Genomic DNA, 14586 nt, shown 5'->3' with positions numbered 1-14586 from the left:
TATGAGACAAAATAATGGCCGAAAATTTTCCAAGATGTCCTAAAGCTTTCTGACAGTTTCGGCCAAATGTCCCAACATGAAAATGTCTAGCAACACCCCTGAAACTTTGGCCGATTTAGGCGAATACTCTTCGGACATTTGGCCGAAAGGGACATGTCCGGGACATGAAAGTTTTGGCCAAAGAAAAAAAAAATCGGCGATTGGCCGAAGGGCCGACCCAAACAACACCCCTGCATTAACATTCACAAAATCAAACTGACCTGGGTTCCATCCTTTGCATTATTAGCTCCATCTTTGGAATCCTTTTTGCTTTTCATAGTGCTCATTGGGTGAACAGCAACTTTCTGTATTGGCATTCTGTAGTACACATCTGGGGAAAAGACCGGAACTGTCTCTTGAGTGGCTCGACGAATATCATGAATGTCATGTCACTGTTCAATTCAACTGAATTTTTGTTCACAAGTAACCAGGCCCTGTCAGTGTTGAAAAGCTACTGGATATAACCGCTCTGTCAATGCTAAGTTTCCAAGAAAGACTGTCACTGAATTTGCATCCACAGATCAGATCCATTTCCTCCGAGTCTTCAATTAGGGAATAGCAGATTTGTGACAATGACAAGACAATTCTGTCAGGAGTCCTCCTGTCCTAATCTCGCCTCCTTGCTCACCTGAAATCAAAACAGAACAAATCTGACAATGACATAGTAACTATGATAGTTGTTCCCTTCAACAAGAAAAAGGAGAATGAATCCCACACCCTTGCTAGTTCTTGCACCTGCAAATACTTATCCTTTTCAATTACGAATGGAAAATACAAAAATAAAAGGCAAGATAATTTTTCAGCAATGAATTTTTATCAAGAATCTAAACTTGCTGGTGAAGTTTACCTTCAACGGGTTAGACTTGACAACAAAAGACGCAAAACAAATTCAGTTTAGTTTGTTTGCGGCTACAAAACCACACCTTCTTCACTAACAGCGGGAGAGCGAAATCAAGAGAGAAAAACACAAACCATCGCCTAAAGTCAACACAGTAGGAAAATAGTACTGCCCAATCTCTCAGGTGCTGATTGTGACGTCATCAGAAGCGACCTCTGTTTCCAAGTTGTATTTCCTGTTTACATTTGCAAAAAATATAAACATAACCCATGATCTAGCGTCCTGAGAATTACACACAAACACCAAATATACACGTTATCAAGACTGTGTTAAGAGCAAAATAATCTGATTACTTGTAGGCCGACGTGAAGACGGTTTTGCTGGGTGGAAAGACAACTCTCCAATAATTACCCCATTTTCCGCTTCTTCTTTTGTACTTACCATTCGTGATTGTAAATTTGACGTAACTTCCGCTGTCAAGAGATGCCGATTCATGTGCGGGTGGAAGAGGACAATTTTGAAAGATTCATGTCCGTTAAATAAAACCCGCAGACCGTACTCAGAATGGCTACACAACAGGGCTTTCCTGTCAAAGTTTACATTTACGACTTGTCCAAGGGTTTAGCCAGATCGCTTTCACAGGGTTTCCTTGGTAAGTGCCATCGCAGACAACATTTCAAAACAGTGAAAATAACAGAGTAATTTTATTTTAGCCTTCGAACTTGAGAAAGTAGACGAATTCTTCAGCGGCCAAAGAGACTGTTGTCTATGAAATTAAATTGTAACTGACTTTTGTAATTGTGGAACGATTTTGTTTGAAGTTCTGTGTTTGTGTTTGTTTTTCAGGCCGACAAATTGATGGAATATGGCACACAGGCATTGTCGTTTATGGGGAAGAATATTTCTTTGGCGGATCTACAGGGATTGAATGCTGCCGTCCGGTATGATATTTAAAAAGTTCTTATCATCAGAGAAAGTTCTTATCATCGTCTGATCAATTATTAACAAGTTATTTTAAAACATAATACCATAAGAGCAGCCCAGTGTACACTGTGGGTATTACTCTTATTAATCTTATGCTATTTCACAATGATTGCAAACAAGTTGGCTACTACAGGCTACAGAAGTTTTTCAAAGTTGCTTTCTTGTTTGTCTCTTTATTCTTATTTGATTTAACTCTTATCAGTTCACAGTATTTCATGCTGAACTTAATGAAATTAGGGTATGGCAGGAAAATATTAAATTTCATGTTCATTTCTTCAGGTAATTATAACTTGTTGTTATATTAAATTGATGCTATTGGAATTGTCTTGCTAACAGTGATGAGAAATTTTAAGAAAAACAGACTAGAAATAAATGTTGGTGGGTAAAACTTAACTGATTTGAAACTTGATTTGCAGACTGCAGAAAGGAAGCTACTCTTCTCTGACATATCTATGGGGCACAAATCGCTAATTAAAATCCTTATATGTACCAAGGTGAAAAACCTCCTTGTAACCTTGTACCAAAGTGTATGCTTTGGCAATTAGACCAACAACAAAAGATTTTTTTTAAATATGTCTACCTACCCTAATTGTTTTGGCCTCATCACCAGAAATAAACAATTGTTAATTTTGTTGGTCTATTTTTTTCAGGTTTTGGGAGCAGTATAACATTTCACAGAGTTTTAAATATGGCCAAAGTACATGTATGCAGATCTGTACTAGGTGTACAAGTGTTTTTCTTGTTTATAAAATAACTAATAAGCTTTTCCTCTTCTTTACTTTCAGGGAGGAACTATTCTTGGTCAACCAGATCAGATGATTGAAGTGGGTAAGACAGAAATACCAAAGGATCTGTTTATGGAGTATTTACGAGAACTCTCTTCAAGCACATACAAGTGAGTGGATGATAACTGGGTGTCTGTGTCTGACTGTTCATCTGTCTGTTGTCGATCTGTCAGTGTTTCAGTTTCTGTATCGTGTCTATACATATTCAATAAATTCCACTGAGATGAACAAATGTATTATACATGTGCCTCTTTTTCTCAGCCTGTTTGTGGCATTTCTATCCTTGTTTTTCTACGCACCCTACTGTTAACAAACATATAAGCATACTAGTTAACCCTTAGGCTGGTTGTCGCGACATATGGCGCACTACTTTACGTATACTGTCACCTGGTTGTCACAACATATGTCGCACAACTGGCTCTGTCTGTTTGGTCGGTTCCGATTACCTCCCATGGTACACTACATTGGGGTGTGCACGTTAAAGATCCCACGATTGACAAAAGGGTCTTTTCTGGCAAAATTGTATAGGCATAGATAAAAAATGTCCACCAAAATACCCGTGTGACTTGGAATAATAGGCCGTCAAAAGTAGGATATGCGCCGAAATGGCTGCGATCTGCTGGCCGATGTGAATGCGTGATGTATTGTGTACAAAAATTCCATCTCACACGGCATAAATAAATCCCTGCGCCTTGAATATATGTGCGCAATATAAATTGCACAAAATAAAAAAAATAAAAATAAAAATAAAATAAATCCCTGCGCTTAGAACTGTACCCACGGAATACGCGCGATATAAGCCTCATATTGATTGATTGATTGATTGATGTGAAAACCTATATGACCGTTTTTCTTTATTTTTTTCTCTGTTAAGTCACCAGTGGCTATGTAACGTTTTACAGAATTGCACCAGTGTAAGGGTTAAGTCAATGTTGTACTGACAGAATAATTATTTACATGTAGTATTTAGTCTTCTCTCGTCTGGACTGACTCTCTTGTTGCAGGCCAGACAAATATCACCTCCTTGATCACAACTGCAACACCTTCAGCAATGAGGCTGCCGAGTTCTTGACAGGAAAGGGAATTCCATCCCATATCACCAGCTTACCGGCAGACGTCCTGAGCACGTGAGTTTTACAGAATACAGGGACTGACTCGACCCTTTATACAGTCACACCTGTCTATATTATATCAACTTAATACAGTCACACCTGTCTATATTATATCAACTTGATACAGTCACACCTGTCTATATTATATCAACTTGGTACAGTCACACCTGTCTATATTATATCAACTTAATACAGTGACACCTGTCTATATTATATCAACTTAATACAGTGACACCTGTCTATATTATATCAACTTGATACAGTCACACCTGTCTATATTATATCAACTTGGTACAGTGACACCTGTCTATATTATATCAACTTGATACAGTCACACCTGTCTATATTATATCAGCTTGATACAGTCACACCCGTCTATATTATATCAACTTGATACAGTCACACCTGTCTATATTATATCAACTTGATACAGTCACACCTGTCTATATTATATCAACTTGATACAGTCACACCTGTCTATATTATATCAACTTGATACAGTCACACCTGTCTATATTATATCAACTTGATACAGTCACACCTGTCTATATTATATCAACTTGATACAGTCACACCCGTCTATATTATATCAACTTGGTACAGTCACACCTGTCTATATTATATCAACTTGATACAGTCACACCTGTCTATATTATATCAACTTGATACAGTCACACCTGTCTATATTATATCAACTTGATACAGTCACACCTGTCTATATTATATCAACTTGATACAGTCACACCTGTCTATATTATATCAACTTGGTACAGTGACACCTGTCTATTATATCAACTTGGTACAGTCACACCTGTCTATATTATATCAACTTGATACAGTCACACCTGTCTATATTATATCAACTTGATACAGTCACACCTGTCTATATTATATCAACTTGATACAGTCACACCTGTCTATATTATATCAACTTGATACAGTCACACCTGTCTATATTATATCAACTTGATACAGTCACACCCGTCTATATTATATCAACTTGATACAGTCACACCTGTCTATATTATATCAACTTGATACAGTCACACCTGTCTATATTATATCAACTTGATACAGTCACACCTGTCTATATTATATCAACTTGATACAGTCACACCTGTCTATATTATATCAACTTAATACAGTCACACCTGTCTATATTATATCAACCGTTACCCAAAGGAAAATCAAAAGTGGTTATTGTAGACAGGTGGTGGCAGTAAAATGGGGAATTATACAGTAAAATGGGGAATTATACAGTAAAATGGGGAATTATACAGAAAAAGATTCCTCATCGGGGATCCTTTGCAGTGGATGTAATGGGCAGGTGGTTGTTATCAAGAGATGGCCGCCAGTTTAAATGTGTCAATAACACATACAAGACTATTAGCTGGTTGCACAAGAAACCTCCCAAAGCAACTGTTGTGTTATTCTCATTCTCTCATAATACCACAAGCCAGACAATCGATCAGTTCCATTCTGTATTGAAGCAAAAACATCTGTAACCACAACGCATGCGCACAAATTTACATCATGACCCAACATTACCAACTATGCCGTCGCAACATAACATATAACATTCTAGAATGAAGATAATGAAGAGCAAGGAATAATGGGGATTATTTCCCTTTACCTGTTACCATTAAATGAATCAGGGATTATTTCCCTTTACCTGTTACCATTAAATGAATCAGGGATTATTTCCCTTTACCTGTTACCATTAAATGAATCAGGGATTATTTTCCTTTACCTGTTACCATTAAATGAATCAGGGATTATTTTCCTTTACCTGTTACCATTAAATGAATCAGGGATTATTTTCCTTTACCTGTTACCATTAAATGAATCAGGGATTATTTCCCTTTACCTGCTACCATTAAATGAATCAGGGATTATTTCCCTTTACCTGCTACCATTAAATGAATCAGGGATTATTTCCCTTTACCTGCTACCATTAAATGAATCAGGGATTATTTCCCTTTACCTGCTACCATTAAATGAATCAGGGATTATTTCCCTTTACCTGTTACCATTAAATGAATCAGGGATTATTTCCCTTTACCTGTTACCATTAAATGAATCGTAGAGTTACCAAACAGCAACCCATCCCAAGAATGACACATCCCGTTTTCCGATCAATTTTCTGGGCAACAAAAGAGAGAGAGAGCACGAGCGTGTGAATGTAAGTGCGTGCACGTGTGTGTGTGTGAGTGTATGTGTGAGTATGTGCGCAATGCGTGCACGTGTGTGTGTGTGAGAGTGTATGTGTGAGTATGTGTGCAATGCGTGCACGTGTGTGTGTGTGAGTGTATGTGTGACTGTGCGCAATGCGTGCACGTGTGTGTGTGTGTGAGAGTGTATGTGTGAGTATGTGCGCAATGCATGCACGTGTGTGTGTGTGAGAGTGTATGTGTGAGTATGTGTGCAATGCGTGCACGTGTGTGTGTGTGTGTGTGAGTGTATGTGTGACTGTGCGCAATGCGTGCACGTGTGTGTGTGTGTGAGAGTGTATGTGTGAGTATGTGCGCAATGCGTGCACGTGTGTGTGTGAGAGTGTATGTGTGACTATGTGCGCAATGCGTGCACGTGTGTGTGTGTGTGAGTGTATGTGTGACTGCGCAATGCGTGCACATGTGTGTGTGTGAGAGTGTATGTGTGAGTATGTGTGCAATGCGTGCACGTGTGTGTGTGAGAGTGTATGTGTGACTATGTGCGCAATGCGTGCATGTGTGTGTGTGTGTGAGTGTATGTGTGACTATGTGCGCAATGCGTGCACGTGTGTGTGAGTGTATGTGTGACTATGTGCGCAATGCGTGCACGTGTGTGTGTGTGAGTGTATGTGTGACTATGTGTGCAATGCGTGCATGTGTGTGTGTGTGTGAGTGTGTGTGTGACTATGTGCGCAATGCGTGCATGTGTGTGTGAGTGTATGTGTGACTATGTGCGCAATGCATGCACGTGTGTGTGAGTGTATGTGTGACTATGTGCGCAATGCGTGCATGTGTGTGTGTGTGAGTGTATGTGTGACTGTGCGCAATGCGTGCACGTGTGTGTGTGTGTGAGTGTATGTGTGACTGTGCGCAATGCGTGCACGTGTGTGTGTGTGAGTGTATGTGTGACTGTGCGCAATGCGTGCACGTGTGTGTGTGTGTGAGTGTATGTGTGACTGTGCGCAATGCGTGCACGTGTGTGTGTGAGTGTATGTGTGACTATGTGCGCAATGCGTGCATGTGTGTGTGTGTGAGTGTATGTGTGACTATGTGCGCAATGCGTGCACGTGTGTGTGTGAGTGTATGTGTGACTATGTGCGCAATGCGTGCATGTGTGTGTGTGTGTGTGTGAGTGTATGTGTGACTATGTGCGCAATGCATGCACGTGTGTGTGAGTGTATGTGTGACTATGTGCGCAATGCGTGCACGTGTGTGTGTGTGTGAGTGTATGTGTGACTATGTGCGCAATGCGTGCACGTGTGTGTGAGTGTATGTGTGACTATGTGCGCAATGCGTGCACGTGTGTATGTGTGACTATGTGCGCAATGCATGCACGTGTGTGTGTATGTGAGTGTATGTGTGACTATGTGCGCAATGCGTGCACGTGTGTGTGTGAGTGTATGTGTGACTATGTGCGCAATGCGTGCATGTGTGTGTGTGTGTGTGAGTGTATGTGTGACTATGTGCGCAATGCGTGCACGTGTGTGTGTGTGTGTCAGTGTATGTGTGACTATGTGCGCAATGCGTGTACGTGTGTGTGTGTGTGTGAGTGTATGTGTGACTATGTGCGCAATGCGTGCACGTGTGTGTGTGTGTGAGTGTATGTGTGAGTATGTGCGCAATGCGTGCATGTGTGAGAGTTTCGCTCTGTCAAGCTTCATTGAGGCTTTGGTCAGGCGTCAATCGACCATAATATTAATAACCTGGAAGTTTCCAATGGAAACCTATCACTTTGTAAATGTACATGCTGTAAACCGTGCATTGTTGGTTCTATGGTGATAAGCATTAGTGCCTTCCATTATTGTTGCCATTTGTCTTTGAAGTTTTCAATGGAAGCCAATCAATTTGTAAATGTACATGCTGTAAACCGTGCATTGTTGGTTCTATGAGCATTAGTGCCTTCCACTGTTGTTGCCATTTTTCTTTTTTATCTTTTTGTGTTTAGGCCATTTGGAGCCATGATTCGACCATTTGTGGACGAAATGCACGTGCAAGGTGGTCATTCGTTGTTTCCTGCGCCCGGGAATTATCCTGCTGGATCCAGGGGCAACAATGCTTCTTAGTCTGTGTGGAGGGGGGCAAATACTTACCCTCCTTCTGCAGAGCCTTGAGTAGTTGCAATACAGATTGAAGTATGTCATCAGATTTGAACAAATTGCGAGTCTTCAGATGTAAAACCTTACATTTTCATTTCTCTGCAATGAATGTGCATTTGTACTTAGTGAGAAACTCTGCTGCAAGAGTGTGTGTGCATGCGTGTGTATGCGAAATAGAGATCGAGAGTCTAAAGACTGATTTCACGAAGCCAACTTAGAGGTTTATTTTATTTTGAAAATAAAAGAATAAAGTTATTTTTGCAAAGCCCATGATGACAGCTGGCATGAATTGCATTTTTGAAGGAATTTTAATACTTGTTTCAAAATGTGTCCAGTGTATTTATTGTCACAATAAACATATCTTTTCACTCTCATTTATGTTTTAGCAAACTGAGAGCAGTGCTTATTTTGTATGCAAGGTAAAAAGTCATGCACACCTTACATCTATGTATTTGCTGTGAAAAAGTCATGACAAGGTGGTTTTACAAGCTAGACTAGAGCAATACATGTAATCTGAGCATGACAAGTTTGGAATAGAGTCAAAGGTTTACTGATTTGAATTTAAGGCAAATGGTGTGCAGAGAATACAGCTGAATGCAAGATAAAATGTGTCTTTGCTGATGCTAATTTACAAAATTTTTTACCTACATTTTCCAAGCCAAAAAAAGGATATACATGTATATGTACTGAACATATTTGTGTAAAATGGCGTGGGTAGATAAGTCTGACCTGTGTAAACCATCATATCTACTTGTGTTGCTTGACTTGTCAATCCTCAGTCCACTGGAATGTATTCAGTCAAATATTGACTAAATATAAGAACATTGCCCAGTGAAAACAGTGACCTGTAGTGTGTTTCTTTACCAAAGACAATGGAAAGTTAAAAACAAAAACAGAAAAAAAACAGTGTTTGTGAGTGTCTGTCTTTTCTGTTTCTTTAAAAAAAAAAGACATCCTTACACTTTTACAGGATTTTTGCAGGCAAGTTTGAATGCTTCCACATATTTGCTGCTGGTTTTATGTGTGTCAGGACACTGGGGGGGCTTTTTGAAAATAGTGAATACATGTACTTAAATGTTCATGGATATTGTCTTCTTTTTGTTTAGAAATACTTGGTCGTTTCAGGATAACGAAGTACTGTTGTTATCCTAATGTCATTGCTACCAACAGAGATATAGTGATGTGTTTTTTGTGTTCATATTTTCTGTGTCTCTAACACGATGTTTTGACTGTAACTATTATTTTCATTGTAACACTATAGGTTGACACTAACACTTGGTTTCTTCTGTTACTGTCTTATTGTGCTTGATTGTAACACTATAGGTTGACAGTAACACTTGGTTTCTTCTGTTACTGTCTTATTGTGCTTGATTGTAACACTATAGGTTGACAGTAACACTTGGTTTCTTCTGTTACTGTCTTATTGTGCGTGATTGTAACACTATAGGTTGACAGTAACACTTGGTTTCTTCTGTTACTGTCTTATTGTGCGTGATTGTAACACTATAGGTTGACAGTAACACTTGGTTTCTTCTGTTACTGTCTTATTGTGCGTGATTGTAACACTATAGGTTGACAGTAACACTTGGTTTCTTCTGTTACTGTCTTATTGTGCTTGATTGTAACACTATAGGTTGACAGTAACACTTGGTTTCTTCTGTTACTGTCTTATTGTGCTTGATTGTAACACTATAGGTTGACAGTAACACTTGGTTTCTTCTGTTATTGTCTTATTGTGCGTGATTGTTACACTATAGGTTGACAGTAACACTTGGTTTCTTCTGTTACTGTCTTATTGTGCTTGATTGTAACACTATAGGTTGACAGTAACACTTGGTTTCTTCTGTTACTGTCTTATTGTGCGTGATTGTAACACTATAGGTTGACAGTAACACTTGGTTTCTTCTGTTACTGTCTTATTGTGCGTGATTGTAACACTATAGGTTGACAGTAACACTTGGTTTCTTCTGTTACTGTCTTATTGTGCGTGATTGTAACACTATAGGTTGACAGTAACACTTGGTTTCTTCTGTTACTGTCTTATTGTGCTTGATTGTAACACTATAGGTTGACAGTAACACTTGGTTTCTTCTGTTACTGTCTTATTGTGCTTGATTGTAACACTATAGGTTGACAGTAACACTTGGTTTCTTCTGTTATTGTCTTATTGTGCGTGATTGTTACACTATAGGTTGACAGTAACACTTGGTTTCTTCTGTTACTGTCTTATTGTGCTTGATTGTAACACTATAGGTTGACAGTAACACTTGGTTTCTTCTGTTATTGTCTTATTGTGCTTGATTGTAATGGATAAACAACTGTGTGTCACAATTTTATGTACCTCAAGACATACTGGTTTAGCAGTACAGTAAAACCTGTCTCTAAAGGACACCCTTGGGGTATATGGTAATGGTGTTCCTATTAGACAGGTGTCTTTTCTTCACAGGTGGAGGGGCCGGGGCAATATTTTACAAAGAGCACGTAAAATGTACAAGACACTTTTTGTCAATCCTGGAGTATGTATTTATTTTTCAACACAAAACACAAGGTAAAAACTTAAATAAAATTACCAGATCATTGTACAAGGCACAGATTGAGGGCGGTGACAGGAATTAAAACAAGATTAAACTAAATTGAATTGAATAGTGTTCATCAAGACGATTTGAAAAAGTCCTGGATGCCTGTTTGTTTGGCTTGTCCAGCTTCCCTAAGCTTGACGTCTTCAAGCATGGACTTCAGCGTGAAGGCAGCATTCACAAGCTCGACATTTCCCTGCATCTCAGCAAAGTTGAGGAGAGAGCCTGCCTGGGACAGAGCTTCTTTTGTTGTGATTGACCTTTCTTCCTCTTCGTCGTCTTCAGATGCAGACTGATGATCTTGTGGTTGAGTGGCAAGAGGAATCGTTTCGGGCTCAGGGTTGACAAAACCAGTTTCTCTGTCCATGTTCACAAAGTCATTCCAGCTCACATCTTCCAGCAGTTGTTTCTCCCCTCCATCCAGTGGAAATGTCTCCAACTCCATCTCCTCAGCAGACTCCACAGTTTCACTGGCGCTGCTGACATACCCGCATTTAGTGAAACACTTCTGAATCGTCGATACCTTCAGAGAGCACCATGCAAGATCCAGCCACCTGATTGCATGCAAAATGTTGACAGTCTTGGCCAGCTCCGTAGCCGAACTCGCCTCATCCATATTGACCAGAATGTGACGAAGCAGCCGCTTCCTGTAGTGAGCCTTGACTGTCTGTATTATCCCGGCATCACAGGGTTGAAGTTTGGATGTTGTGTTCGGTGGCAGGAAGTGGAGTTTGACGTTGGACAGTGTCACTGGGGGACGAGCAGAACAGTTATCCACCAGCATGAGAATGCGTCTTCCTTGGGCTTTCATTTTGCTGTTTAAACGATTCAGCCACTCCTTGAAAAGAATTGAGGTCATCCATGCCTTGCGGTTCCATCTGTATTATTTATGTAATAGGCATGCTGGTTTTGTTCATTCCTTTGAAACAGCGTGGATTTTGTGACCTTCCTATGACCAGCGTTTTCATGTACGTTGTGTCCGTTTGTGACAGTGTTTACACTTCCTACGGTCCGAAAAATCGTGTCCGCGTCCGTAAGTGGCAGGTGTCCGTCCGTTAAAGGTTAGTTATTGTTGAAATCGTGTTTGTTCCATGATAAACTGTCCGTATGTAGCAGGTGGCCGTTACAACAAGGGTCCGCTAGACTCAGGTCTTACTGTACAGTATCTTGTGATATAGCAACAGCCTTTTGTCATACATGTATTGTGCTTGTTAGAACCTCACATTTCCAAGAATCAGTTTTGTCATACAAACCCATCCTCCCACCCGTCAGCATGAACAAAGCGTATACTTGAGCAGGGTTGAGTTAACTTTTTTCTATCTCAGTATAAAGTATTTTTCTTTTTTTCTAAACTTTCCACGGCCAGTATGAAGCCAGGCATAGCAATTCAGGCTTTCAAAGTGAGTGTTGTGTGGACAAACTGTGATTACAATTTTTGACATGCATATTTACAATGTATTGCCACTGTCAGACCGCACAAATATTAAAATCAAAAGTGATGTCAGAACTGTTGATTACCAAACATGCAGCAAAATGAAGCAAGCACGCACACGCATCCATAATCCAATACTGGCAATAGTATGATCCAAGTGACGCCCCAATGCATTGAGGCTCAACATGACTATTAGTTATCAGGAGTTTTAAGTCGGCACAATTTAACTCTCAAGCCTCCAGTGTTCTTTTTTTCTAAACTTTCCACGGCCAGTATGAAGCTAGGCATAGCAATTCAGGCTTTCAAAGTGAGTGTTGTGTGGACAAACTGTGATTACAATTTTTGACATGCATATTTACAATGTATTGCCACTGTCAGACCACACAAATATTAAAATCAAAAGTGATGTCAGAACTGTTGATTACCAAACAAGCAGCAAAATGAAGCAAGCACGCACACACACACACACACACACACACACACACACACACACACACACACACACCTACCTATCAAATAAATGTTAGTGCTGATGAGCACGCAAAGGTTGAATATTTCCAGAGCTACTGTGTACTTTTTCTTGCAATTTCTTGGAATGTTTATATATTATTCTTCAGATGTTTTTTTTAAATGGTACATTAAAATATGTGCAATCTGGTGCATTTTGAGACTAAAATTTAACTCGTTTGGATCAGGTAAAAAAGACATTCTCCTCACCACCAGAAAAAAGAAAAAGAAAAAAAATCCCAATCAAACATAATTTAATAAAAAAAACACTTTCACACAACAATGGTAACATTGTAATGGTGCATATTTACGTAATGAACTATGTATCCATAATCCAATACTGGCAATAGTATGATCCAAGTGACGCCCCAATGCATTGAGGCTCAAAATGACTATTAGTTATCAGGAGTTTTCAGTCAGCACAATTTAACTCTCAAGCCTCCAGTGTTCTGTTCCATCTTCACTTCTCTCCATATCATTCAGTCAACAAGTTATAGATACTGTGATGAAATGGGACGCGGAAAAATAGATTCCTCCAGCGGAATTCGTAAGTTGTGTCCACCCCTCATTCTTTTATATCATTATTATATTATATATCATTATTATATTATATATTTAAATATATTCTGTGAAGAGTGGAATGGATGAAACAATGTCTGAGAAGCCAAATAAAGTTGAAATACGACATAATTTGGTACTGCTGTTTCTGTAAAACTTGTTTGGTATGCATCATGTGTGGAAGCATCCAGCCACAGCCACAGCCACAGCCACAGCCACAGGCGCTTGATCCTAGATTTGCAATGGAAATTCAAGTTTGGAAGAGGGCAGCAAAGAAAAGTTAGTCTTTTCAGTGCCACTTTGTGTAACTCACTCTTTGTACATACAGTGCCACTTTGTGTAACTCACTCTTTGTACATACAGTGCTACTTTGTGTAACTCACTCTTTGTACATACAGTGCTACTTTGTGTAACTTACTCTTTGTACATACAGTGCCACTTTGTGTAACTCACTCTTTGTACATACAGTGCCACTTTGTGTAACTCACTCTTTGTACATACAGTGCCACTTTGTGTAACTCACTCTTTGTACATACAGTGCTACTCTGTGTAACTCACTCTTTGTACATACAGTGCCACTTTGTGTAACTCACTCTTTGTACATACAGTGCCACTTTGTGTAACTCACTCTTTGTACATACAGTGCTACTCTGTGTAACTCACTCTTTGTACATACAGTGCTACTCTGTGTAACTCACTCTTTGTACATACAGTGCCACTTTGTGTAACTCACTCTTTGTACATACAGTGCTACTTTGTGTAACTCACTCTTTGTACATACAGTGGTACTTCTGTGCTAAGACATCCTCAAATCTGAGACATTTACCAGGTAGGTTTTGAATAACAGGTCAATTTAGTGATACAGGCATGGGGATTCCAAAATAGAAAAAAACTCTGAAAATAGGCTGAGGTCCAGGGGCCGCCTAGGCCTGGGCGGGGTAAAGGAGCAGAGCCCCGTTGGGGGGACCAGGGGGACGAACCCCCCAGGATGAAAACAAATTTTAGACCAATATTTTGATAGTTGTTGTGTAAGCAAATAATGGCTAGAGAGACAATAGTATACATAGCATTTCATTTACCTTTTTTTGCTGCGGACAATTTTTTTATTCCGCTGAAACGTAATGTCCTTTCCTTGAGGACAATTCCCATGCCTGGATACTATAAAGCAAACATCAGGAAATGAGGTCTTAGAGTATAGGGAGTCTTGTAGTATAGGGAGTCTTGTAGTATAGGGAGTCATAGTATAGGGAGTCTTATAGTATAGGGAGTCTTATAGTATAGGGAGTCATGTAGTATATGGAGTCTTGTAGTATAGGGAGTCTTATAGTATAGGGAGTCTTGTAGTAATAGGGAGTCATGTAGTATAGGGAGTCATAGTATATGGAGTCTTATAGTATATGGAGTCCTATAGTATAGGGAGTCTTGTGGTATAGGGAGTCTTATATTATA

The 14586-nt window shown here is 39.5% G+C and overlaps 3 protein-coding genes across 10 annotated transcripts in view; 1 reads left to right on the top strand and 2 right to left on the bottom strand.

Annotated features, from left to right (window-relative positions):
* LOC138960394 (E3 ubiquitin-protein ligase MARCHF8-like) overlaps positions 1–1300 on the bottom strand; it is a 29248-nt gene extending 27948 nt beyond the window's left edge. The window contains exons 1-2 of one of the 5 annotated variants that reach the window (XM_070332295.1): positions 1231–1300; positions 261–667 (exon numbers count right to left, since the gene is read on the bottom strand). In XM_070332295.1, the coding sequence (XP_070188396.1) occupies positions 261–356 (96 nt within the window). In that variant the 5' untranslated portion in view covers positions 357–667; positions 1231–1300. Of the gene's footprint in view, positions 1–260; positions 668–886; positions 1189–1230 lie in introns of those variants that run through there. The other 4 variants (XM_070332293.1, XM_070332297.1, XM_070332296.1 and 1 more) reach the window with 4 other exon arrangements.
* Positions 1301–1335: 35 nt separating this feature from the next.
* LOC138960395 (desumoylating isopeptidase 1-like) lies at positions 1336–13269 on the top strand. Of its 4 annotated transcripts, none has more exons than XR_011453963.1 (6): positions 1336–1529; positions 1724–1818; positions 2647–2756; positions 3651–3773; positions 7914–9325; positions 10318–13269. XR_011453963.1 is itself a non-coding variant. In XM_070332298.1 (5 exons), exons 1-5 carry the CDS (start codon positions 1442–1444, stop codon positions 8029–8031), a joined length of 534 nt encoding a protein of 177 aa, XP_070188399.1. In that variant the 5' UTR covers positions 1336–1441; the 3' UTR covers positions 8032–13269. The 4 variants fall into 4 exon arrangements, 1 of the variants encoding a protein (XP_070188399.1); XR_011453961.1 differs by having other exon boundaries at positions 9450–13269; XR_011453962.1 differs by having other exon boundaries at positions 7914–10193; positions 10256–13269.
* LOC138955241 (tigger transposable element-derived protein 6-like) lies at positions 10717–11451 on the bottom strand. The gene has a single exon (XM_070326887.1). The coding sequence runs from the start codon at positions 11449–11451 to the stop codon at positions 10717–10719; it is 735 nt and encodes a 244-aa protein (XP_070182988.1).
* Positions 13270–14586: the final 1317 nt, after the last annotated feature.

Source organism: Littorina saxatilis, linkage group LG2 (genome assembly GCF_037325665.1).
Source record: "Littorina saxatilis isolate snail1 linkage group LG2, US_GU_Lsax_2.0, whole genome shotgun sequence".
Classification (NCBI taxonomy): Eukaryota; Metazoa; Mollusca; class Gastropoda; order Littorinimorpha; family Littorinidae; genus Littorina; species Littorina saxatilis.
The sequence above is the reverse complement of the archived record's forward strand: the minus strand, read 5'-3'. Positions and strand labels throughout refer to the sequence as shown.